The 25,738-nt window shown below is 41.1% G+C and overlaps 3 protein-coding genes and 1 long non-coding RNA gene across 6 annotated transcripts in view; 2 read left to right on the top strand and 2 right to left on the bottom strand.

Moving 5' to 3' along the window:
• Positions 1-33: 33 nt before the first annotated feature.
• LOC143466218 (DNA-binding protein RFX6-like) lies at positions 34-8,248 on the top strand. Its single transcript, XM_076964852.1, has 21 exons — positions 34-277; positions 389-577; positions 757-901; positions 977-1,100; positions 2,131-2,192; positions 2,994-3,071; positions 3,149-3,176; positions 3,260-3,373; positions 3,457-3,534; positions 4,273-4,389; positions 4,504-4,553; positions 4,780-4,939; positions 5,269-5,413; positions 5,677-5,762; positions 5,841-5,967; positions 6,504-6,617; positions 6,777-6,959; positions 7,317-7,390; positions 7,466-7,542; positions 7,616-7,737; positions 7,896-8,248. Exons 2-21 carry the CDS (start codon positions 391-393, stop codon positions 8,246-8,248), a joined length of 2,424 nt encoding a protein of 807 aa, XP_076820967.1. The 5' UTR covers positions 34-277; positions 389-390.
• A 114-nt stretch (positions 8,249-8,362) lies between these two features.
• On the top strand, positions 8,363-9,008 carry LOC143465162 (uncharacterized). The gene is made up of 2 exons (XR_013118587.1): positions 8,363-8,464; positions 8,537-9,008. It is a non-coding gene; the product is annotated as an uncharacterized LOC143465162 (long non-coding RNA).
• An 896-nt stretch (positions 9,009-9,904) lies between these two features.
• LOC143464746 (uncharacterized) lies at positions 9,905-13,915 on the bottom strand. 3 transcript variants are annotated; one of them, XM_076962701.1, is made up of 7 exons: positions 12,700-13,876; positions 12,505-12,606; positions 12,345-12,404; positions 11,863-11,955; positions 11,279-11,413; positions 10,956-11,031; positions 9,905-10,859 (listed from the first exon to the last, which is right to left on the bottom strand). In XM_076962701.1, the coding sequence occupies exons 1-7, from the start codon at positions 12,835-12,837 to the stop codon at positions 10,630-10,632; spliced, it is 834 nt and encodes a 277-aa protein (XP_076818816.1). In that variant the 5' UTR covers positions 12,838-13,876; the 3' UTR covers positions 9,905-10,629. The 3 variants fall into 3 exon arrangements, with proteins under 3 accessions (XP_076818816.1, XP_076818815.1, XP_076818818.1); XM_076962700.1 differs by having other exon boundaries at positions 12,345-12,606; positions 12,700-13,882; XM_076962703.1 differs by lacking the exons at positions 9,905-10,859; positions 10,956-11,031 and adding an exon at positions 11,044-11,168 and having other exon boundaries at positions 12,345-12,606; positions 12,700-13,915.
• Positions 13,916-14,616: 701 nt separating this feature from the next.
• LOC143466216 (uncharacterized) overlaps positions 14,617-25,738 on the bottom strand; it is a 31,046-nt gene continuing 19,924 nt past the window's right edge. Inside the window, exons 49-75 of the mRNA XM_076964851.1 lie at positions 25,500-25,671; positions 25,246-25,354; positions 24,675-24,863; positions 24,220-24,411; positions 23,867-24,034; positions 23,191-23,411; positions 22,829-22,928; positions 22,640-22,768; positions 22,356-22,462; positions 22,179-22,287; positions 21,754-21,915; positions 21,304-21,522; positions 21,008-21,104; positions 20,482-20,634; positions 20,239-20,372; positions 19,759-19,959; positions 19,299-19,366; positions 18,962-19,168; positions 18,691-18,899; positions 18,483-18,586; positions 18,270-18,422; positions 17,457-17,597; positions 17,165-17,390; positions 16,772-16,961; positions 16,584-16,716; positions 16,147-16,292; positions 14,617-14,960 (exon numbers count right to left, since the gene is read on the bottom strand). Of these exons, the coding sequence (XP_076820966.1) occupies positions 14,760-14,960; positions 16,147-16,292; positions 16,584-16,716; positions 16,772-16,961; positions 17,165-17,390; positions 17,457-17,597; positions 18,270-18,422; positions 18,483-18,586; positions 18,691-18,899; positions 18,962-19,168; positions 19,299-19,366; positions 19,759-19,959; positions 20,239-20,372; positions 20,482-20,634; positions 21,008-21,104; positions 21,304-21,522; positions 21,754-21,915; positions 22,179-22,287; positions 22,356-22,462; positions 22,640-22,768; positions 22,829-22,928; positions 23,191-23,411; positions 23,867-24,034; positions 24,220-24,411; positions 24,675-24,863; positions 25,246-25,354; positions 25,500-25,671 (4,240 nt within the window). The 3' untranslated portion in view covers positions 14,617-14,759. The remainder of the gene's footprint in view (positions 14,961-16,146; positions 16,293-16,583; positions 16,717-16,771; positions 16,962-17,164; positions 17,391-17,456; positions 17,598-18,269; positions 18,423-18,482; positions 18,587-18,690; positions 18,900-18,961; positions 19,169-19,298; positions 19,367-19,758; positions 19,960-20,238; positions 20,373-20,481; positions 20,635-21,007; positions 21,105-21,303; positions 21,523-21,753; positions 21,916-22,178; positions 22,288-22,355; positions 22,463-22,639; positions 22,769-22,828; positions 22,929-23,190; positions 23,412-23,866; positions 24,035-24,219; positions 24,412-24,674; positions 24,864-25,245; positions 25,355-25,499; positions 25,672-25,738) is intronic.

Genomic DNA, 25,738 nt, shown 5'->3' with positions numbered 1-25,738 from the left:
CGCTCATTTAGTAATTGACGAGTCGGTAAATAGATCGCATGAGTTCGAGGCGAGTTTCCACAACAAAGACGGAATTTCTTCGCGATTCGAGTCGCGCGCATCGGAGAACTTCAAAGAAACGAGATAAATTATTGCATTAATATTTGTATGACGTAATTGTGTTGTAAGTCTGTGTTATCGTCATCGCTTGTACAAAGACTGGGTTGAACTGGTCAGGAACACAAAGTCTAAAAAACTGGAAAGTCCTGGGCAAGAAAAATGACGCGTTCAGTTTAAGGTTTGCGTTTTTAGCGTGAAATTTGACGTTGAAAGTGCAGTTGAAGAAAACGTTGAAATTGTGAGTTCAAAGTCTTGTTGGTTTTATCAAAGTTGATATTTTTCTCACCAGGTATGTTTAAAACTTCTGAAATGGTTTTGCAATGTAACTACTCGCCATACAGAGAACCGACGGAGTTTAGTGCAAAGCAGGAAACAAACTCGCCTCCACCGCCATTCCCGCATTTCAATTTCAACCAGGGATTGAACGAAAGGGAGGAGATTCCACGAAGAAATCTGAAGAGGAAATTTGACAACCGAGGTAACAACGATGAACATGAATATTTTTGTTTATTGCAGAAAACAGAGTAGGCGATGGTTCCCATAAGATGCTCTTGTACGTATAGTCTAAAGAATAAGTTTAAGCACACTATAAGTTACATTACGTTTAAACATGTATCGAAATTTCTTGGATTAAGCTATTTTATATCATTTTCTCAGACAACAATTTGATTGTGACGGCAAAATCGGGAGGAAAAGTGAAAATGGAACAAAATGTGACGAAAGTCGGTGAAAAGTTAAGGAAGTCTTCACAGCAGAAGAATTCGTTGGGGAAAAGGAGAAAGATTGACCTCACGTTGGAATGGTGAGCATCGCTTTAAAAGTAGGAGGAGTCATCTGTCGTCTACGCATCTTCCTAATCGGAGCGCTGTCTTTGCAGGTTGGAAGGAAATTACATGATCTGCGAGGGCGTCTGCCTGGCAAGATGCATCCTCTATAATCACTACCTGGACTTCTGCGAGAAGAATAATCTCGAACCAGCTTGTGCGGCTACTTTCGGAAAGGTAAGACAAAATGGCTGACTTCAGCCCGTTCAAATCTTCATAAGAGCTCAGTGATTTGAGCGAGATTGCCGCCATCATCGTACTTTCCGCGTACTGGCATCTTCCGTGAATTGGCATATTTAGGAGAAATATCATGTTTAGTAAACTCTCAATTACTAGCAGGGTTGAAGAACGTAACGAGTGAAATTGTCAGTTAATAAACCAGACAAAAGATTTTTCACTAACACACAGTGGTGAAGCAATTATTGTCAAAGCTACGTTGCAAAAAATCGACATAATTATTGTTAATTATGACATACGTAATCGCAATGATGACGTCACAATGTAAGGCCCATGTGCATGGCGTCGGTGTTTCGATCAACAATGGTTTGAACGTGACGAGCAAGAGACAAGAAATGATGCGTTCTTCAGCGAATGACTCAAATTAGTCTTAACCTATACCTTAGAGTTGGCGTATTTACGCGAGTAGATGAAAGATGTGCTATTGTTGAAAGTACAGTAGATGCTATAGATCGTACATTGTGACGCCATTATTTCCGCCATCTCCGTCATAATTAGCGGTCAATTTCCAATACATTTTTGACAATAAAAACGTTAAACGGCCAAACATATTATTAAAAAATGCCTTTTCCGGTACGTTACTGTATGGCAACTATTCTTTGAATTGGAGACCACTCCTTTCAGCCCTCGCTCCCGCTTTAAAGAAGTTGGACAATTAAACATAAAATTCTAGTGAATTTTGAGGTAGATTCACTTCCAACTTCCCATACCAAATCATAGGGAGATTTTTGAGCCTTTTGTCAAAAGAAAGTGCGTTTTACACGAATCACATATGAACGTCTCCAGGAAGTGCAACATGCTGTAGATGGCGATGCGCTACTGGGTGTAGGTTTCCTAGCGCAGCATTGAAAGCATCATTCCCTGAATTTGTTGTGCCGTGTTAGACCCACGTCATCAGCTATGACGGACCTTAACCCACGTGACGCCGAGAGCTAATGCCACGTGCTTTAACTAATTAATATTTTCACAGACCATACGTCACAAATTTCCGCGGGTGACAACGCGAAGATTGGGAACACGTGGTCATTCGAAGTGAGTAAATAGAATTAATTGGAATTGTTGCATTTGTTTGTGGACGACCGTACCATCCAAGTGTTGCCGCGCATCGTCACTTTCCTTACAATTAAACTAAACCCATCGTGGCACACGACCCAAATGTAATCAGTGTTCGGCCACAAAGCTTTTCGATACGTGCTGTTGACCGCTTTCTAAGTCAATACGGGTCTAATTATGTCAGATTAAAGAACATTCTTTAAACAAACACTATTTGCAAATAGATTGAGGCAAATGTATTGCGCGATGTACAATGTCAACAAGATGCTGAGTCATTTGTGGCTTAATAATCTCAACTTCGAGACACCACTATGGCGCCATAATGCTCATTTACAGTAAATCAAAGCTGGCATTGTGACGTTAGTATGATAAGTTGAAAATTAATATTTCACAGTGTTAATGAAAACAAAGACGTTTAGGCAGCGTTCCACTCTCAACCAAGGGTGTTTGGATGAAACTTAGGACGCGGTATACGCGGCTAATCAATCGGCGCCGTCTTTTGATCTTAATTTACTTCTTTGATCCCGATTTAATATCGATTTGTATTTGCGCGCTCGTAAATTTCAGTCTTGAAAAAACATCACTCGCCTCAAAGAATATCTTAAGAAAATTTATAAGTCGCGTATCTCGGCCGAAAGCTTTGATGACGAACTTTGAACAAGGTCCAATATAAACAAAGTAAAAACACCAAGATTTTACAAAATAAAAGAACTTTTTAATAAAGTTATTGAAAATAAATAAATTTTGTTGTTTTTCAACTGAATATCGGCTTATTCAAAGATATCATTACTACGGGATTGGGATCCGAGAGACAAGCATTTATTACAACTCAGTGTACGCAGGAAAAGGACTAACAAGGTAAGACTATGACGGTTTCGGTTTAGATTCGAATACCAACAAAACTAGACAATAATCGATAATTTATTTGCTTCCAGGTTCTCGCCAAAATCAAAACACGAGGAAGTGAGAACTTTGTAATTATTTTTTCTGTTTATTTTATGTCTATTGAGATATGATCTTTGTTACAAACTACTGTTCGGTAACAGACAAATCTTGGAAAAGCGTCTCTTAACAAAGACGGTACAAGTGGCTTTTTCGGGGAATTCCCAGATGTGAGAAACTTTGCGTCAGATTTTGAGAATGGAATTTCAAGGGCCGAAGTGAGTTTATTAGAAGTGAAAATATTAAAATCGATGATTTCCGAGTTATTCAGAATTATCACATGAAAATGATTTCGATTCAGGTCCAAAATTTTGTCGAACTGTTAAAAGCCTTCTGCGAAAGACTTCTAAACGCAGCCTTGAATCGAGATTTGGAAGCGGTAAGAGAAAAATTCAAAATCTTGCCGAGTCTCTTTGTGTTAGAAATCGAATTCTGTTTTCCGAATTTTTGAAAACAGGTTACATTATGACGCAATTGTGAAGCCGTAGCGAAAGTATTCTCTTCATTGCTAAGAAATGTCAAGATGGTGATTTATTAAGACTGACTGACCAATAACCTTTCACTTACGAAATGACTTGAATTCGGGCCGGGTAAGCAGCGAAGCCAATGCAACACCCAGAATCTGATAAAAAATAAGTGAAAAGTCCGACCAGTCTTCATTGATAGCCACAGAATTAGAATAACAATGCATAGGAATTGAAGAATACACTTGTAATGACGCCAAGCCACATTACGGTGACGCCAAACCACATTGTAGTGACACCAAGCCACACTTGACACCAGTGGTTTCGTTTTAGGGCAAGTATATAAAACTATGTTTCACAACTGTAGAAGAAACGCCGACACTTTGCCAAGTAATTAATTAATTCAATTAATATCCTATGCACCAACTTCCAGGGGTGAAACATCAACGTGTGGCGACATACATTGACTCGTATTAAATTAATAAAATTAGTCTCTGTTACTTTTTAAAAAAAACGAAGGTAAACATTAATTCTGTCACAAAACTTTCATCGTCCCATCACTGAGTGTTTAAACAAAGTAATCACTGAGTATAATTTCTGTCAAAATTGATTATTCTTGAAAAAATTCATATCACTTAACCTTTGTGACGTAGATTCCATCGATATTACATCATTGCTGGACAGAACTTCCATGCCAGACCAACAGCGTCCTGCTGCATGACGTCATTGTTGGTGACATCATCATTCTGTGTGACTCTTTGCTCAATGAGGTAACAAATAGACTTCAGATTATGAAGCATTTCAATGTTTTGATAATGAATTGTGATTTTACTGAAAACAAAAAATCTTATTGGGAATTTCCCTAATGATCTATCACGTGACAGGCCCTGAACGAGATTTTTCTTCCAATTCCGTTCGAGAACATCGATGAAAGGTCAGTGTGGTTGTTATGATCTCATTTATGACCCTATGACCTCACCCCGTATTTTGTTTGTTGTACAGTAGTACATTGATAATTATGTTCTATTTGAATAAAAACTATGATGATGCCGTTTAGGAGAAATCTAAGAACAAAGTAAAATAAATCAGTGAACCGTGAACTACTTCTGCAGTTGTAACAATTATTGCACTTTCCAACAACAACATTTTTAAAAATTTAGGTTTTTGCTGGAAATTGAAACTTTCAGCAAACATTGGGTCGATTGGTGCAGGACCTCTATGACGTCATTACCCGCCGTTCTCGTGGGAAAGAAGCTAAATTTGGCGCAACAGTTTTCTCAGTCCATCTCCCGACAGATCAGCATCATAAATCTCAGCAGGGTTGGTTCGGTTTGTTTGTCTCGAGTTATGAAAACGAACAAATTATGATCAGTCTGATAAACTCTTACTATTTGCACGCCTTCATTTCAACCATTATTGTGTAATTAAAGATATGATTTACTCGTCACAATGGGCTTTATTTGATGATAAGTTGTCAATGTTGCGATGGCATTGTCCTGCTTATTTAAGGAATTCCGCCAAGTTGGCGCCGAGTTTTAATCATGAACTCACTTTGACTATTTTTAGACTTAACCTACTATTAATAAAACTTAACTAATTGAACACAAAAAATTGATTAACTCGCGATGTTCACGCGATTTTTCGCGCAGACTGTTCGTTCAATCTTCAACAATCCGGCCTCGTTTCAGCCGATGTTGAACGACGTTGAAATGATTAATTTAGAAAACATCGGATCGCAAGCTTTCTACCCGACCCAAGACGCCGACGACAGAGAACAAAACCTCAACTCTGATCGTAAGACTTTTAAAATAAAATTAATGGGGGCCTAGTATACAAGTGCACAACCACAGGATGCATTTCTATGCTAGACACCAGCTACTAAAGTTGTGACGTCATTTGGTTGTGCACTTCTGTACAATTAATCTTACAAAATCGTAAGAATTCATGCGTTTTTTTCTAATTAACTTTTATTTTTAACGTTATCACACATGACTGTAAATTTATAAAGCTGAAATACTTTTTCCAGTAAATTTAAGTACGAACTTTTAAAAATATAGTTCTGAAAGATTTGAAAGATTTGCTGAAGAAACACTCCCCAGTTGAAACGCTCATCGAGTGGTTGGACACCCTCGTTGACATGAAGGTGAGAAAATTGGACAAAAACAGCGCAATAGGAAGACAACGTGTATGATTTCTAAAATGCTTGTCAATACATAAATAGGTGATCAAGCCGAGCAGACAAAATGGCCGCTCCTTGAAGAAACGAGCCCAGGATTTCCTCTATAAATGGTCCTTCTTTGAAGCTCGGATAACTCACAATCTGACGATCAACAAAGCGGTCTCGTTCAGTGAGTTGCCACATGCCACCTGCCACATGCCACATGCTTTTGCGATTTTGGACAAATTTCACTAAACATTTGATTTTGGGATTTGGGTGCACTTAAATCGATTTATTGAACTGTTAATTTTACTTTGTTGCTAATCGTAAGTTCAGTCCAGTTTCGAATAATTTCATTTCCGCTTTTTGCAATTCATTCATTAATTTTACGGCCACTGCCAAATCGTGATGATTTACTTGAATTTTACGTTGGTTGATTATTTTATTTTTCAGCAAATTTAAATTTATCGCCTGAACACACAATCCTTTGCACAATAATTTTCTATGTGATCGTTGAATTTTAGATCACTTGCGAGAGTTTGTGTAAACGCAATCCTGTTAATTCTGTTAATTCACGAGTTGTTACAGAATCAAGTTTTATCTATGCAGGTAAAATTTCTCAAATTAATTTCAAATATGTTCACTGATAAAACGTGGTCAAGCTCAATAGTTTTTATGTTTAATAATTTCTGCAATATTGAAAATTTCTGAAACTTAATATTTTAGATTCTTATCATTGCCTGAGAATGTTAATGGACGAATATATTTTATTTGCGATTGAAACTCAATTCTCGAATGAGAAGAAACAAGAAATAAAAAATACTGTTTCCAAACATGCAAGTAGGTTATTTTGCTTTAATTCGGTTAATTTAACTTAATATCCTGACAGATATGCTCAAAATACATCTCGTGCTTATTCGAGATTGTTACGCCACAATGCAAGAAAGTGTTGTTATGTTACGTCACAATAACTAATTGCAATTTGTGCTGACTCACCAGAACAAGTACGGACTAGTCACGTGGTTTCATCAATGCCCGGTGTCTCCAGCAGCGAGTTTTGTGCTTACGGTTCAAATCCCAGCCAAGCCACTTCGAGCTCTTTCAATCGCGTCAATCCAGCGCGAGGTTCGTGCGATTATGAGACCTGGTATCCATCGAACGTGCACGAAAAGTTTACTGAAAGTAAGCTATAGGTTTATTACGTCACAAAACATTTTTGTGACACTGCATAACCTACTAGATCTTTCTTCTGAACCATAGAGTGTGTTCATAAAAATCTGAAGTAGCTTTAAAACCAGCAAAAACCAAACCTGCCTTAACGGGCTTCAGCATTTCACAAAACGTCCAGTAATCCATCCCTACAACAAGCTGGAACTTTTAATAAATTCTTCTTTTGATTAAAATTGAAAATACGAGAGATGCGTTCGAAACGCTTCATCGTTCAAACAATGGTCCATTTGATAGCATCACTTTTGTCTCTATATACGCTATTTAACTTTTCAATACATTTTTTCACGTTTTGAGTTAACTTATTTGCAGAAAACGACACGAATTCTTATTTTCCGTCGCAATTAACTTTCAATCGTGAAGCAAACCAAAGTAACCTCTATCAGGTAAAACGGAAGGGAATTCCCCAAAGTTGATTTTTTATAGGACCAAAATTTAAACTGCTATTTTCTATTTATCAGGAATTCTATCCACAGACATCTTACGCCGGAAGTGCGGGTGAATATTTTGCGGGGTATAACCCACAAAATAGCATCAGGTATGACGTTTTCTCGCAATTGCAATCAATTGTTTGAAACTTTCGTTGTAACAACAGACATCATATATTTCAGGGGATCTTACACAAACGAAAACTGCCCGGTTTTTACGAACCTTCAATCTCCACCAACTTCAAGAAATCAAAATTTTAATTTTTTCTTACAAAGTGAACCTTCCGCGTCCAATTATACCTCAGGTACGTTGGTGCTTTTATCTCACGGAGTTGGTGGACTTCGATTATGAAGCAGATTTGCACTTTTATTCAAGTAGAGACCAGACTGGTTGAACTTGAAAGGATTGAAAATCACTATTACTGATTATTGCAACATAATGATAACGATTTGCCCTCATCAGATTATTATGGAACGTTAGCGCCACCGAGAGAGTTGCAATCTTTGACGTTTACACCACTAGATGACGGAAAAACAGCAATCGAACCCGTCGATCATTATGACGTCATGAATGTACAAACAAACGCGCAAACTGGCCTGAGAAACTATGATGATAGTCAGCTGACAGCGACAGCATCGACTTCAACTTCGATTCCAGAATTTCTTCCACTGACGTCACACAAAATTTACGGAAGTGAAAAACTGTCAGCGGAAGTGACGTATAACCTAGCACCAATGCAACCAATAAATTGCTACGGAGGTTATGGTGGAGATTATCAATCGGAGAACAAAACTTCACTGCCTAACTATGGGTGAGTGACTTGTTACAAACAGACTTACAATAATCAACTTACATTTGTTCTATGCTTGATGGTGGTTCATATTAATGACTCCAACTTACCTGAAAAACTTAAGTACAATCTCTTCTCAGACTTCCTTCCACTCAAAAATCCTTGCCAAGTCCTGGGTTCTCTAGCGCCATCTCGAGTCCAGAAATAATAACTCCGCAGAGTGATTTACAAAATATCAGCGGTAAGATTGTGTGCACATTACGTAATGTTTGCTGCAAAATGACGTTACAATAAACTTTATATATTTCTTTAGAAGGAATATCGTGGAGCGTTGACGTCACCAGCCCTGTTCTGATTGGCAAAGAAACACAATTAGCGAATCACGTGATATCTAGTTCAGCGAATGAGCAAAAAGATCTTCCCTCTATTTCTTCAGTCTTAAGCGGAGAATAGCGATTGGTTAAATGAAACAAAAGCTGTATTATGATGTAAATTTCATCAATGCGGGTGTTTTTTATTCAAAAATCGAAGACCTGGGCCTGGCTGTACATAGTTTGAATTTATTATTTACTTAAAAACAGCCTAAACGTGCAGTTTTGCCTACACTTGCTACGAAAAGTATCTTTGCCTGAAATGTTCCTTTTTTGCAAATTTACACAAAATCCTGTTTTTATTCGAATGTTGCTGCGCAAATTTGTGTGAGAAGGTTTTGTTTGTTGTGTGTTGTTCTGTGTGTTTGTTGTTTGAAAATGACAGTTAATGAAAAACTTTGTCATACTTTTAAACATTCTTGAATTGAATGATCACATTATAAAGCGCAGTTTATGACCAAAGAAAGGTTTCAAGTCAACAATCTTCGCCATTTTACTTTCCGTTAAAAAAGAAAGAACTTTTATGTGATGAGCTGTCCTGTGCACATCAAAGCAACGTCGACGTCCATCCCATAATTCGTTCATTCACGCATGTGAAACGCGTTCACGTTACGTTACGTTCACGCTACGCAAGCTTGCTTCATCATGCTGCGCTGTTCAAGGAACGTAAACGCACGTTTTTGTTCTTCAGAGAAGTTTTTCATTTCGTCGCGGGTGATCACGTGGTATTGGCCAGCCGTGTTCTGTTGGAGCAATAATAATAATACGCCCTACAACGATTATTCTTTCCAACTTCAACGAGCCTGTGAAGAAGTTGAGCGGGATGCTAACAACTTGACAGTCTTGAGCTAAACTAGTGCTTCTCAAACCGGGCCACTTGGCTCACTAAAGGAGGAATTTTTAGTTCCAGGGAGGAAATTTGCTCCAGGGAGGAATTGGGGAGGAAAAACTGAAGACGAAAAAAACCTTAATTTTTTAACTCACACGCTTTTTCTCCTCGAGTTTCTTTATTAACTTCTAAACATGAGGCTCACGGTTCTCACTAACAATGAACAACGATTTGTTTGTAAATTTGTTTGGTTGTTTTGTAATAGCGTTCTTTTGCAATTTTTAATTTTATTCCTGAGATAAATCCTCAAAAGACATCATCCAGGGACAATATTCAGGTAGTGTAAAATTTTGGCAATTATTTTTTATGATTTTTTTGGGGGGAGGAATTGACGGTGTTTGGGTTGGTAAGGGAGGAATCAGAAAAAACTTTGAGAACCACTGAGCTAAACCAAACTGTGTATGTACTGTAACCACGAAAACCACGTTTAAAATTTATTGAGTTTCATCTTTTCACAAAATATAACAAAGTTCTATTGACGCGTTGAATTTCCTCCAAGTATCGTGAATCATTTTGAACATTCACAAATATATGAAACTGAATTGCTGAAACCATTTCATTGACTTTTTGACAAAGGCATTGCATTAAATGAAAGCCATCAGTGCAAAGGAAATTTCGATCTCGGTTGTCAGCTTTATTGGCGAAATAATAATAATGATAATTGTTTATTCGACTCTGTCACATTTAACCCATGCTTGGTAGTTATGGCAACAAGTTCAAGGTTGTTTAAGAAAAATGACGTCACGCTTAAACTAACACCAAGGTAGACGTTGGCAGTTTATCGTGGTGTGGCACCCGAGCCTTTATGGTTAAAGCAAAAACATGAATACGTAGGAAGCCATTTCATGACATTGCAACATCTTATGCTGCCGTATACAAGTTTAGGAAAACATCCTTACAATAAAAGCACCAGTTTGTACTTTTATTTGGTGAAACAATTAACTTAAAATGGGTATTAACTTTGGGATTCTATGTACGCTACTACAAAGCCAAGTATCCGAAATATTTTGGAAAGATAAATCATTTGATATTTCAATTGGATTACAGCTTTAGATGAACAAAACTTTACAACTTATGGAAACAGGCTCAGTCAGTGCATTGTCGACCTGACAAGGATTCATCTAATTTCCAATTAAGCCCGGCACATTATAAAGAATATGGAGGTGGATAATCTTGTCCGCCCTCTGGCGGTTGTTGTGCTGAATCGAGAGCTTCTTGTTGTTTCTGCTGAACAACGCTGGCGTCAAGAAGCTGACCAGATGTGCCGTGGCTGGTTGTGGCGTGCGTTTGCATGGGAACTGGCGTGCCTGGCTGTTGACCCAAAATCGGCGCCACTTGAACGAAGTTGTTGTGTGGCGGCTGACCAGGTTGAGCGCCTTATGAAAAAAAAAACAAACATCACAGTATTCAACAGCTAAAGCACCGCAATGCACAGCTATAGAGGTCTTGGTAAATATCGAATATGTTTTTACTTTGAACGAGTAGCGGTTGCTGGGTGGAGACAGTCTGTTGGTAAGTCACCTGATGGCTGCCCACACCTGCAGTATTCTGTAACAAGAATCATGTTGATTATGTTGGCGCTCAAAGCGTTTTCTGCCGCATGCTCATCAGTGACGGTGAAACCTCTGTCAGAGCGATCTGGCATGCAAAGTCTATCACAACGGCATTTTTGTTTTGCTGTAAGTCTACCAATTTTTAATATGTTAGGTTTTTAAAAAGCGGAGGGGCTTTCCCTGTAAAAATAGTGGGGGGTAGGCCCACTGGAACCCTTTGTTCCGCCATCTGTTACAATCACCTGGTTGCAACTGCCACCGCAACATCCGAATTTGTTGATCCCACAGCAAGCATAGGAGGAGCTCACGATGAGAAGAACAAAAGACACGAATGTTATCACTGTTGTGAGGCTGACCAACACTTTGCTCGTTAAATCCTGAAACAACATGTTTCAGAAAGTTTATTTTTTTGTTAGTGATTATCATGACTTCTTCACAAACGTCATCGCGAGGAAAATTCCTTAACTGCGTGTTTTATTGAATCAAACGGTACTTTCAATGCAGCAAACACCAATCTTTTACAAGTTGCTATGTTTTGTATTTTAGTGTGAATTGACGTTTTTGCGATGCAGACAAATACCGAAACGAATATCGACCAATTGAAAAACTGACAACAAGTAAAATTAATCGTTTATAAGCAGACATACAAGATAGCAGAAGGCGAACACTTATATGGAAATATACCGAAGCATATACGTATAAGGGTAAGCGTCAATGCTTCCGCATATCAGCTTAAAAGTTAGTGCTTCTTCCTGCCCGAAACAAGATTGACTGATAATACAGTGACGTGTAAAACCTTCGCTAAATGAGTTAAGAAATATCTCACCATGTAAAAGGTCGCAACCACGATCGCTCCATAGATGAAACTGATCCCAGTCAAAACCGCCGATGCGATGGCGAACCCCATGTGAGTGTTGATCTGAAATGTTCGAGAATCAAAGAAAAAGGTTGTTGTCCTCCTCGTTGTGTTCTTGCGTAATTGGCAAGCTTTCAACCATGGGCGGTTTTTGTTTAACATTTCAAAATAGTTAAACGTCATGTAAATGAAATATACTTCGCACTGTCGCAGCTCAAAGGTCGTGGCTACATCGATGCAGACGAGGCGTTCGCCTTCGTAAATTTTCAGGAATTCGGGCACAAAAATCTTTAGTGCTAAACTACATTTAACGAGATACTTAACCGGGGACTGAATTGACTTGGTAAACATTTTACTCTGACTACGTCAGCCCTGGCAGCCGTTGCTACTTCGTGGCATTCAAAAGTTTCACCCCACTTTATAAAAGTTGCGGGCATTTGACGGCTACTCACCAAACAGGGGGAAGATTTGTCTCCTCCGGCGCGTATCCCGATCCCTCCTGCAACCACCACCTGAGGAAGAAGAACGATTAAGAAGAAGATTAATTTCAGCCAACGTTGCATTTGGACCGATGTTTAGTAACAACTTCGCCGAATTAAAGTCCTGACTTGCCAAAATACTAAACCAGGCCATCAAGTCGACCATGGTCCCATGATGTATTGCCAGCCCTATAGCCGGCAGGATGGACAAGCACCCGAGCACCACTTGCGCAATCTGAAAACAAGAAAAAGGTACCAGATACTGAATGCTCCTTCCACAGAAAGTTGTAATTGGATTAAAACGCATTCAATTATTCACGGGTCTCACCGCTATTCGTCGGAAATTTCTCATTGTCTTTGGGGAAACGGTTCTGACTATATTCGGCATCAACACAATCTGTGTCTGATACTGACCAACATCGACTGAATCGTTGGCTGCTGCGTTTTGCTGGCTGACAGTCGCCATAATCAGTTGTAGATACTCGTGAAGTTTTACACAGAAATCTTTATCAAACGTTGTAATGTTTCTAATGATAAAAATCTTCTTCAACCTTTTCTGAAGTAGTTACACTGAGTATGCTTTTCAAGAATGAGTTGGTCAGTGCAACCCGTCTAACATTTGATTACAACGCAAACATTTACATATTTGGAGATGTGCCTTTCTCAATACTTTCTGACGTAAATCGCCCTGTTGTTGAAAAACAGCAGCAGCAATCTTCTGTGTGATTTGAACTCGTTCATTCTACGTCACCTGTAGTACATTGTACACATCGATCGTTATGGTGATATCCGTAATCGACTTCTACCGTCTTGTTGGCTGACCCTAGTTGAAAACCATTATTCTATCGAAAGTTTTCCTACTGTTAATCAGAAAACTAACAGCATGAACCCCAGGTAGGCCACCTTTGACTTAAAGCGAGCGACTTAGTTTACCACCATGAGTGTTCTATGCTGGTTTCAATAATTCGGAAACTTAATTCCTGTTCCGCTGTCTGTTGACTTTAGGCAAGCACCGAGTCGCATGACTGAATAACTACTGCTTGCTTAACACAATACCGCTGTGTGGGCGACTTCTTGTCAAACATAGCACAAAACATGGGCCCTTTATCAATACCTAAACCCCAGTATGCCTTGGAATGTTGTACAATGCAGTTCCCGTGTTTAAGAATAAGCTGTGTATGAACCTACAGGTAAGACCAAAAGTTTGCCTTCTTAATAGCCTAAATGTCTGATTTATCGGCATTTTACACTTCAACTTGGTAATCGAATAACACCAGTCTCAAGGAAACGCGTCATGCATGACCAGCTTTGTGAACAATTGTCTGGCAGCTGTCGAACATTGTCAACAACCCGTTGTTGGGATATTTTTCAAATAGCTTCCTGCACGGCCTGTATGTGCTGACATGAATTCACGGTGAGTTTAACCCTTAAACTGTAATTACTGTTCTGTTACACAAACAGCGATTACGGGCCTCTCTGGCCAAATACTAACATAATATGAAAAAGTAAGTCAATCGTATCTCAATTCATTACATCGGCTGTATTCGTTTTGCGAAAATGATTTTAGGCCAAAGTTGCCTATAATGCACGGAACCACGGATGTAGCAACAGGAATGTGAATGAATGAATGTTTGACAAACACAACCCTAACCGCAGACGCTCCGAGCATCTCGCTAACCCGGTTAGCAGCGGCGACACCTAACTATGCACACATATCACATATTTTGGTTGTTATTGAGTGCGCCTAAAAAAGAACTCATCTTATTGAGATCCACTGTACAAATGCAATGTAACTTACATTGATTAAAATTCTAAAGTTTACTCTAAACTACAACCGGGCCTCCGAGGCCCTAAATTGCAATTTGAGGTGTACTTTTGTTTTTAGCCTACAAAATTTTTTTTGGACTTACTAATCCTTACACTCCGGTTTTAAGTTTTGCAAACGACACTATTTTAGGCATTTCTGGAGCAACAGCTTTCAAAACCAAAAAAAAAAAAAAAATTAAAAGAATTTTCTCTCTCACCGGGTCTCCCAGGCCCGTAATTACTGTTTAAGGGTTAATGAACAACCACGTTGGTTTGTGTCTGGCCCTGCCAAGACTTCTAGTTACTTCCTGCGTCTACCCAGCAACTACGGCACATCCAGTGAACTTCGTTTTATACAAAATCATATGTAGCTTATCAATATGCGCTGTCTCTGTTCATTCTGTGCACGTGTTCGACTTTTACTGAACTTCTATGCACGAAAATAAATCGACTATTTATTTGCGCTATGGTGACGTCAACAAACACGATATTCCTTGGAAAGTCGAAACATGATACATGCAGAGCATGTTGCGTCATCATGACGTCATAACCTCGTACCAAGAACTTCTCTTTCACACCAACTCATACCCAGTTCCCAAACTCTGACGTCATTCCCGCACCAGCCTTTCGTATTCGTTCGTCAATCCAGGATCGTTGCGTCGATGTTCGAGCGAAGTAACGCGGCGAGTTGAGCGCAGTGCAAGCCGCGATTTGCTGGGAGGCGACCCCGACCAGGTAGAGGTTGTCATTCCACTCGCACACCAGCCCACCACCGCTGTCGCCCTGTTGAAACTGGAACCTCTAAGCAAGCTTGCACGTATCATTATCGTACAATGGCAGAGCTCAATATTTAAAGAGAGGTATATTCTAGAATTTTTCAATTTCACTGAAAATGTTGGACTTGTGCCAAATGGTTTAACCCAATTTACACTAGGTGTGGCTTCTCCTGCACACAGTTACAGCAAAATGTTGCGTACAGTTGCATTGTTTGCTGTAGAAACTTGAAATTTAGTGACTTTTTCTAAAAAATGTTCAGCTATCTGTCCATGTTTGTTTTATAAAGTTGGATTTTGTAATTTTTGAGATATTGTCATAATTTTGCTCTCTCTCTGCATTGAAGCGTATCGTTTTCGTTTACTCATTAACGCACCAATAACTCGACTAACTATTCTCTCGTGTTCTCTTCTCGCGGTCAGCTAGTTTTCCGCACAGCGGGGCGCGGCTTAACAAAAAAAACTTTTAGAAATGTATCACTTGTAGAAATACTTAATTTACACTAAATGCACTTTCTTTAGTTTTACAATTATAATGTATACAGGAAGCCAGATGTTTTTGCTACTAACCTGTCAAAATCCGATCGGTTTACGACGTATAGTTTTCTAGTAATTAACGATTAAAAATGTGTGCAGGGTCGGCCACAACCTAGTTAAATTAGTAATGTCGCGAGTCCGGTTTGGATAGGGTTAAAAAGGTATGTTCGGCCAATCAGAGGCCGGTATGTCCGGCGGTGTTTTTGAGTACGGGGTTGCCCAGAGTTAACAGCAGTTAAAAACTCCCAGGTCGCATTGCTGGGTAAGGCTAAAATGTGATTGAAAATTGCGGATTTTGACTTTTTGAGTCCAAAATTACTTGTTATTGTTATTTAAAAAAGTTATTTCGTATCGTTTGTTTTTCAACCTTGACCGCGGGGAGCGAAAAGTATTGCACCAGCCTCGTTGTAGGATAATAGGATGTGGATTTGGTGGCCGTGCTGACCATTGTCGAAAACGCGCTTCCCGTCTTCAAAGTAACCCAATGCGAATAGTAAAGCGCCACTTTATTACCCTCAGACAGTGAATGCATTTAAAGTCATAAAAGAAATAAGCTCACTAGGGGGCGCGTGTTTTTCCTAAAATCTCACAATGCTGAAATAATTCTCACATTGTTATTTCTATTTACATCATAATTTCTTGTGTTACGTTTTACTTACGTCACAGGGAGCCTGTCGGGTTCCGTCAAAGTGTCCGGCACACATAGTGGTGTTCGGGTTCAAACGATGACCGAACATTCGAGCTGACATTGTGACGCAATAACGGTCGGACATTGCGGGTAGTTGAATAGAAGCAAGTCCGCCATCTAGTGGACGTTTAATTAAATATTTGCACATGATTTTACATCTACCGTATATACTATGTATAATATTAAAGTTATTGTATATAACAAACAGTATGAATGTACAAGAACGTTCTACCGGGAATATCTCAGTATCTCGCCCCACAAGCATGAGACGATTCGAGTTTATATCGAGGGGCAAGTCCAAAAACAAAACAAGCCGTCCAAGGACAACCACGACTAGTTTTGGACTTGGCCCGCGGTCTACGAATGAAGCGATGTTCTGACTTTTCTTCTATTTCTGCTTATTCCTACCTTCGCCCCAACCCGCCATCTTGCAGTATAACTTCGGTAGCTCCACCCTGCCACTGAACCCCGACGACGTAACATCCGCCGGAGGAAAACAAACCGGAAATACGTCACTGGTCCAGGAAATTGTAGACGAGACCTGAACGTGACATCAATCAGATTCTGGAATGTTCCTGTTTCATTTGTGACGTCACCTGCAACAGCGCGATGTCGTTTTCCATCTTGGCGTTGTAACCCGGATGTACGAAAAGGCGGGAAACGCGAGATGCAACAGCCCCAGCCACGTCATCAAGTACGTCCATATCGTCATTGTGAAGCTTTGTGACGAGTTTCAACAACATCCAGGACTCTGATGAACCAAACGCGACAACAAGAGACTTGACTCTGCGTATTTCACATCGTTAATGTCTAATATAACTCACTGTATAAGAACATAACTGGATATGTGACTCAGTAAGAGGCAATGAGGATATTACGTGAAAAATATAAAACAAATAGAAAAACAATGAAACACCGCATTACGCCTCAATCAATTTAAGGGTTTTCAAATTAAAATTTTTTCAACCATAATAGTGCTGGCACGTTACCCTTCCTCTGTTGTGACGTCATCGACACAATGGGCCGCCGTCAGCAGGTACCGGTCCCTTATTATAGCAGCCCCGCATATGGGGGCGGTGTCGTCCCCAAAACCCACGCGATACAGGGAAGCGTGCCAGGGTATTCGCTCGGTTGACTCTTGCTCGCCACCTACCAGTCGTGCAAAGTGTGGAGAATTTCCACGTGGTGTCGCTTCCGGCAGTGGGCTGGCACAATCTAAGATCATAGAAATATAAAAACGTGACGTCGGAAGCGAATTCCAAATCCTTTAAATCAAACGACCTTCCATCGGTTTCGGGAGTTCTTCCGCCGTCCATCGCGCGTTAAAACCTCGCTTCTTCGAAATCACGTCATTGCTTTTGAATTTCAACATCAGCCGACCGTGACGGGACGTGAATGGACCAACCGATTCACGTGACTGACCTGAGGGCAGCAAGATTTAAAAGATAAGCGGTGCAGCGAGCAGCAGGTGTGCGGTATGTCACTATTTACTATGGATGTGCCTCGAGGAAGATTATTCTGGTTCGTGCGAACCCGAATATCATGAAGGTCGTCACGAACGAATCCCGAATCTAATCGTATTAGAACCAAACAATAAAATTTTATCCAAAAGTTGTCAAGTCTTGCTTGTAACATGACGTAATCGATAAACAAATCGCTTTCTTTCGAAAAATAGCGTTTAAAAAACGATCGAAAAAGCAAAATCGTAAGGAAAACGACCTTCATTGTAAATATTTCTGACTCTAGTTTAGCTTTGTCGGGAAACTAAATCATCATTTTTAACAAAAGTCATTAAATTTATAAGTAATATTGTATTCGGGTTCGCCATTGAAGGTATTCGTGTTCGCCCGAATCTTCCATAAAGGCGATACTCGGCGAATCTATTCGGGTTTGGGTTCGTATCGGCCCATCCCTACTATTTATAAACGACTATGAAATCGTCCATCATTACAAGGAAGGAAACAGCAGCGAGATGATAACGTGGGGGAGTCCCCTGAATAGAAACCCATGAAGTTTTAACTGAGCTCAGAGCTTTCAATTTCAAGAATTGTGAAGAAGAAGAAACATAGACACGTCATAACTCATGGGACTTACCACAGATTGTGAGCAGGATGTGCGAAGACTCGACTTCAAAACCACCGCCCTCTGCCACGATGACGTAATCTCTATCGCAGTGGGTCGTTGACCCGTCCTTGCCTTCTGTGACGTCAATATCGGATATCCATAACCGCAAGACATAGCCTGGCACTGCCGAAAGGGGAAGATATTTCACGCTCCATAAAAGTTACCGCGCATGATTTCACCTACTCTCTATCTCCCACTGGCAGATCGTGTTTCTTGGGTAGTTGCTGGGGTATCCGGGCGAATAAATAGAACCTGAACTTGACCTGAGGTAACCCCCGCACATCTGGCTGCAAAACATCAAACATCGACATCAAAACCTCGTTTACAGTTACCCTCCATCCAAGGTCGATCTTCCCTGGACAAGCGTCATCATCAAACATAGACATCTCACCGACACATTGTGTTGCTTGGCGTCATGTTGTCACGGTTGAGTTGGTTCGCATCGATCGCGAGAGCTTCCCAGTCCAGCAGGTGGCGCCGAGGCACGGCCACCAGGTGGAGCAGCCCATCATATGGATCTTCGTCAAGTGCCAGCCACAGGACGCCAGTGCCGACGTGCAACGAGTACTGACGTAATGATACGTCACCGCAGTGGAAACTCTGGCAGAGCAAAACTCCAATGTGTCTATGACATCATCAACGAATGACATTGGGGGAATTACCTGCGTAGGGTCGTTTCGATCGCAAGGGGAAAGTCCCAGGACGACCAGAGTCTTCTGACGAACAGGGGCCCAACAGGACCCGGGGAATTCCAGGCTTTCGACCAGGCCTTTATCCAAGTCCCGCCATTTCCACTGTAAGTCTGACTGCACTGGCATTGTGAAGTCACAATCGCGGGAAAGGCGAACAAGGCTGCTGTCATTGTCAGCCTGCGCAAAAGATTGGTTTAGACTTGATGAGTATATTAATTACATAACAATCAATGAATTACATCGCATATATCTGAAGAATGATCTTGGTTCATATAGTAATGGCTCCAGTGCCCCAGATATTTCTTACTTGTAGGCAAACGTGGACTCCACGATCAAGATACTTCTGATGAACGATGAATGGATTCTGAGCAATTTCTAAGATTTCAAACAAAATTCAAGCTAAAGGGCGAGATGAATGCGAATGGTGTCTTCATCTTTATCCTTGGACTGAGAAAAATCTTTGCACGACTAAAACTCGGCGATGATTCCTCATCGCTCGAGCCCCAGTTACCGAGCTGGCATTTGCGCAAGTTCACACATTTTTTTATTTGATTCTTTGCATCGTTTCGCCGTAATTTAGAACTTTCCATCAGCTCCACTGAGCAGGAGCAAGCATCGTTAATACCGTGCACAAAAATATTGCGACATCACCAGGAACCGAAGCTTGGTCGCATTTTTACAAGACCAACACTCTCACTGTTGCGCCACCGAGTGGGCAAACGGAATAAATTCCGACAAAAACATAAATAAAAGAAAAATTTCTGAACCTTGAAGACTTCCCCCAACACATCGCGGAGTAGACGGGGACCACTTTCCGTCCGCTCCACAGTGGACGATCGCATCCCCATCCAGGGTCCAGCCCTGTTCGCATCTCACCATGCAGGACCCCTCTGGCTCCTGGCTCTCTAAGGAGCACGAGCTTGGGACGATGCTGCCGTGATTTGGAGGCTGGAGGGGAGGACATGTTGCTGGAAAATGAAGAAGTTATCAGGGAAAAAGTTTCCTCCAGGACACATTCAGGTTCATCGACGTCGTAGCGTCCAGGTTCGGTTCATCGACGTCGTTTTTTGGATGTAGTTTGTTTAACACAAGCGATGTTGTGACGACATAATGTAGCGATGTGACAAAAAAAATTAGGAAGCTTCTACCAAATGACAATGACACAGTGAATTGTGGTGCCTTGAGCTTAACAAAGAAACGCTTCCGCTCAAAATGCCACTGTAAATGGCTTTAAACGATTAGAGTACCTGTACATTTTGGCAGACCAAACAGCCACTGGCCGTTCGACATGCATCTCCTGGTGGAAGGTCCGTTTAACTTGTAACCATCCTTGCATGTCAATCTGATCTCCGTCGCTGCCCCAATCGCACGACCGTCTATCCTGACAACAATACGAAAAATCTCGACTTTAATCCACTATTATGACGCAACAGTCGGGTTGTGTATTTCGTCATTATCTATTGAGAGAAATGGAAAGTTTGACCGCTTACAATTCACTGTAAATAACGTCTTCCAATGCTGCCTTGTCCTTGTCAATCTCCGTGCACAACGACAAGGGCGCGCATTCCGGAATCTCGCCTGCCCACTTCCCATTGGTGCAAGTTATCCGGTCTGGACCAATCAGAAGAAAGCCAAGATTGCATCTGTGATGAACGCAAGAGATGAGACGATAGGTTTATGTGATTACGGTGGGAATTCTACGTAGCTACTACCAGTAAGTTGTGAACACCAAGTTAACTTGGTATTAAAAATAATGATGCATTGTAATGGGATAATGTAACGCACTTTTAATAATAAAAAGAATAACGTGGCAATTTTCTTGACTCAATTTGTGTTGGGAATGATTTATTTAAGTTAATGTCGAATTTTGGTCGCTTGTCACATATTCAGCATTAAAATCACCGAACAATTACGGTACTCAAGTTCTTTCCAGTTTATGACGAAGCAATTAGATCATAATGGGAGCCCTACACTTATCTTTAACGTGAAACTTAAGAAATACTGTTATGCTATAACCTGAAATTGCAAGCGTTTTCTTCATAATTCTTCTCCTTCTTACAGCGATCTGGATAAACGTTGCCGCTAGTGGGCGGTAGCACGGCAGGACAATAAGCTAAAACAAAAAGATTTTCACTAAGCCTTTGGTTTGAGTGAAACAATGCAGTTATGACATCACAATTCTTTTTTTAAAGGAACAACAAAAAGTCAGAGTATTATTAAAACAAAATTTCGTGAATCTTTGTGTTATCCGAGAAAAAGTCACATTTAAAAAACTGCACAAAATTTCAAGCATTAAAAAAACAGGAGCTGACCCATGCACTGAGCTTCACTGCCTGACCATGAGCCGTCACTTCTACAAGTCCTAGACGCCACCCCGACCAAGTTGAGGCCATCATCGCACGTCAGTGTGCACACTGTGCCCAGTAGGTTGTTGGGGCCATAGCACGTCATTGGGGAGATGGTGGCCCCCTGCACGTATGATAAAGCCCCACACAGGGGCTTGCAAGATGGGGGAAAACCCGCCCATGTACCTAAAAAGCGAAACCAATATTACACTTTTAACAATATACCAGTCCTCATTGTACGGCGCTTGCTGCTGTTGCCGTGCTGGTCACTTCCAAATCCAGATCAAATTTAGAATAAGCATCAAAGCGTGTAGAAATTTTTCTTCACACGTGGCATGAATTGCGACCTAACGCGACTCGCTGGTGAAACAGAATCGACGTCATTAATCACAAATTTTCACAAAGCTTTTCATTCACCCTTGTCCTGGCAAGTTATCATTCTGTTGCCGACCATGTAGTGGTCGTGTTCGCAGAAGAATTTGCAGCTGTAACCCTCGGAGACCGCCTTTGATGAGCAAATCGATGGCTCTACTTTAACTGATGGGTCGAGTAGGGTGACACCTGGGCACTGATAAATGCCTGAAATGACAAATAACCGGTGATGAATTGTCAACGACTAATGTGTTTCGCCACATGTTTTCTCATAACATCATATACGCCTTTTTCTAAGACTGTCGAAGTGCTGCAAAATTTTGAAGTCTATAACACTTGTCTCGACAGAATAAACCTTTCACGGTGTTTAGACCTTACTTAAAAGCTTAGTTAAGCCTCAACCTCTGAGGTGATTACATTTCCGATAAGAAACCTCTCTCATGCCTGAGCCCTAGCAGCACATAGCACACCTGTACAAACTGGTATCGGGGTACTCCAGGTTCCATCTGAACCGCACACCGCCTGCTCTGTTAGGTCTAGCATGTACCCGGCATCACATGTAACACTGCAGACCAGGCCCTGGTAATTTATCAGCGCGGTAAAATTTATGTGATGAAATCAATGAGCTCATCCATTCTAATACTCACCTTGACAACAGCGGAATGGTCGTGGCACGAAGACGGCGATACAACTCCGTTGAGTATTTGAGAGAAGGGTGGGCACTGCTTCGTGCTCCTCATCGAGCAAACTGTGCCTAAATATGATTTCTATGAGCACAAAGCCTGTGGTGTCTCGTGAAACCACACTAAAGAGCTTTGAGTCCTTAGCAAGTTGGAAATGTTAAAACATTACAAAGATGGCAGAAAAATAAAAAAATAACTTTCAAAACCTGAGACAAGTATATCCTGTCATGTCTATTTAGAGAACGAACCTTTCCCAAAATGATGTCGCGCAAACCATTGACTCGTCTCATAATAATCTGTTTCCATGACAACGTGCAGGAGACCCTCAATCGGAGTCGGTAGATAATCAGCGCTGGGTCCGTTGTCCAAAAAGGAACCTAGAAATGGTTTCAGTCACTATCAGTGGGCGATACAGAAAGCGCACCGGACACACTCACTCGAGTTTCGGAGACGGAGGCTGTACTCGTATATGCCTGAGGACTCTCCACAATCCCACAACTGGTCTGGATCTGCGTCGGAACAATTTGATAAACGAATCTGGAAAATAAATGTTTTCTCTATGAAAGAACTTATCTGTATGAGAAGGTCCAAGAACGCTGAAGCATAGAAGATGCTAGATAATAAAAACTGAAATTCCTACAAAAGATGTTGAACTTATGCCAAAGAATTTAAAGAAAAGACCAATCAGAGGGCAGTATGGTTGGTGATTTGGCAAAGCATGGAAGTTATCCTTGCAGATGATGTATTCAAAATCTCCCAGTTGTAGCCAAAAAAACATAAAGTTTGGCGTCGTACTTACCTTGCCCCATGTCTGTCTGCTCCCGTTCACGCACTTTCCACTATCCGGATGGACAAGCTGATCGGAGGTGAATCCCCACTTGAACAACTGAGACCCATCGTTGCTTTGAAGAGGTGTGCATGGGGCTTTTACCAGGGGCTTATCGGGGTCCTTATCGACTGTCAGGCACATCTCCCTCTCCGTGGACGAGCCTTTTAAAATGATGCGGAACTGAATATCCTCTGAAATGAAAGAGTGAGTTGATGTACGGCAGGTTAAAGGTTATTGTTGATGATAAAGTGTCAAGCGTTTGTGCTTTGTCGTGTGTGACATAATATGACAAGAACCCTATGTGGGACGTTTCATTTCACAAACCAATAAACTCAGCATTTTCAATCCAAAGGTTGACTTTGATTAAATCCAGTGTTTCCAACCCTTTTTATTACTTATTTTTTTTATTTGCAATCCCCGAGCTGCAATCTCTTTCTTGCGGATCCCATCTTCTAAATTGTTAATTAATAGATTTTTGATGACAAATTAAATTTTAACCCTCGGGTCCCCTTGCACCACCTTCACAGACCCCAAGGGGTTCGCTGACCCTGGGCTGGGAACTTCTGGGAACCTCTTGGATCTTTATCTAACTAAATTATTTATTCTTGAACTTTTCATCATGTTAGAATCATAATATCTAACTTACGAATGCATTTTGGCAGGACGTTATCCCAGCTGCCGTCCACGCAACGAAGCTCACGAGTTTCTCCAACCAGGACGTACCCGGGTTTGCACTTGAACTGGCACAAGTTTGATCTGCACGGCAGTGGGCTCACTTCACCATTCAAAATTCCAAATATGCTCGGGCAAGTTCCTGCAGACGAGGTCATGGAACGTTCATTTATTGATCTGCCCAAACGATGCAGCATTCGCTCAATTAACCCAACAGGACAAACTGATAAGCGCGATTGGTGACTTTATATTTTGGTTGAGTTATCCTTTTGAGCTATGGGTTGAAAACCTACCGAAGAGAAACCTGCACAACATCTTAGAACCTACTGTGGCACTGGTATTGAAGAGGGGACCACGTTCCCGATGGTAAGCACTCCCTGGTGTCGTTGCCATGGAGATCATAACCACTCACGCATTTCGCCGCACATAAATGACCAACCTTGAGATAGTCGAAGACACAATCTGCGTCGATCAGGTACGAAGAAGGCGCTATATCGCCAGCTAGTGGTTCGCACAGATCTAGACAAATCATGGAAGTTAGTGCTGATATATTTGCAGCGTTAGGGTACAACTGATGCTATTACATAGATGGAGTGGAGATTAGCGTAGACACAAATACTGTAAATTTCTTTGTTTAAACTGGCCAGGTAATTGCAACACATAATCATCGCCTACAAGAAAATGCTCCAAGTCTGCTTGAAACTTTGTTGAAAGTCAATCTAGAGTGAGAGAGAACGCGAAAACTAAACAGCTATAAGCTTCTGAAGAGAACCCAGACTTACTGGTGCAGATTGGTGGTGGGTTCATCCATAACCCATTGCCCATACATGTGGTGAAATCCTCCCCATGTAAAGATATCCCTTCATTGCATTCATACGAGCAGTGCTGACCCGCCCTCACGTTGTCCGACGTACAGTTGCCCACCGGTACCACGCGACCACCTTCTGGGTTGGACAACGGCGGGCAAACACCTTGATAGCAAGAACATTTAAAAAGTTACAACACTGGGCAATTGAAAGTTCTTTATAGAGTACTGTGGGTGGGAATGAATAAATCGGTGTCCTATGGTTGTGGTGTCCTAATCCTAATTGGTGGGCGGCGAAGTTATGGCAAGTAAACCTGGAAGAATGTCAAATTGTTACGATACAAAACCTGAATACTGTAACGCGAGGTTACTGTGAACCTGGAGGGCAACTGCAAACATAATTTTGCAAAAAGATTGTGTTTAATTGGACTTGTCTGTATTGTGTGATTGAAAACAATGTCAGTAAAGTTTGGTTTGGTTCTAAATTAGTTGGTCTCAAAAAAACTATCCGCAAAAAATGAGCAGTGAGTTGAAAAATGTTGACTGACTTCCTGGTCTGCGGGAACAAATGCTGGAGTGGGTGAGGGTAACAAGGTCAAAGGTCGAATAGTAGCTGTGTGAGTCGCTCCATGTTTGCAGGATGACCTCTCCGATGCTCTGAGGAAGAAATTTTGTTTCAATTTTTCTTGCACCTTCAAACCCAAATATACGGCAAGGTGTAAATTTAAAATTATTATGAGCACGTCTGCTCATTGTTAACTTCTGCGACCACGACGACCACACGAATCTTTAACATACTCACAGAATAGAAAGTGGTAGGCGCCAGGATAGTTCCGTGCAGAACGACCTGAAACGGATTATGGACGGAGCAGTCCCAGTGTTGGAGTGGGTGGCCTGTGTTACACGGGACAGTTCGAATCCTCTCATTCTCAGAAGCGGACCTCACAGCAATGCAGTTCCCAGAGTGGGCGTTTCTGCAACAAATATATCGCCGCACTGTCACCACTAATGTTGCCGAAAACAAACCAGCAATAGACATAA

This window comes from Clavelina lepadiformis, chromosome 7 (genome assembly GCF_947623445.1).
Source record: "Clavelina lepadiformis chromosome 7, kaClaLepa1.1, whole genome shotgun sequence".
Classification (NCBI taxonomy): Eukaryota; Metazoa; Chordata; class Ascidiacea; order Aplousobranchia; family Clavelinidae; genus Clavelina; species Clavelina lepadiformis.
This window is presented reverse-complemented; position numbering and strand designations above follow the sequence as displayed.

What these genes read in the sequence shown, in the direction of transcription:
- LOC143464746 (XM_076962700.1), bottom strand. Translation starts at nt 12,837, where the DNA reads ATGGCGACTGTCAGCCAGCAAAACGCAGCAGCCAACGATTCAGTCGAT. An exon ending in GAAATTTCCGACGAATAGCG is followed by an intron (nt 12,607 to 12,699) that starts GTGAGACCCGTG and finishes TCTTGTTTTCAG; the next exon opens with ATTGCGCAAGTGGTGCTCGG. An exon ending in GCGGTGGCAGTTGCAACCAG is followed by an intron (nt 11,032 to 11,278) that starts GTGATTGTAACA and finishes TTCTTGTTACAG; the next exon opens with AATACTGCAGGTGTGGGCAG.
- LOC143466218 (XM_076964852.1), top strand. Translation starts at nt 391, where the DNA reads ATGTTTAAAACTTCTGAAATGGTTTTGCAATGTAACTACTCGCCATAC. An exon ending in GAGGAAATTTGACAACCGAG is followed by an intron (nt 578 to 756) that starts GTAACAACGATG and finishes TCATTTTCTCAG; the next exon opens with ACAACAATTTGATTGTGACG. An exon ending in AACCCACAAAATAGCATCAG is followed by an intron (nt 7,543 to 7,615) that starts GTATGACGTTTT and finishes CATATATTTCAG; the next exon opens with GGGATCTTACACAAACGAAA.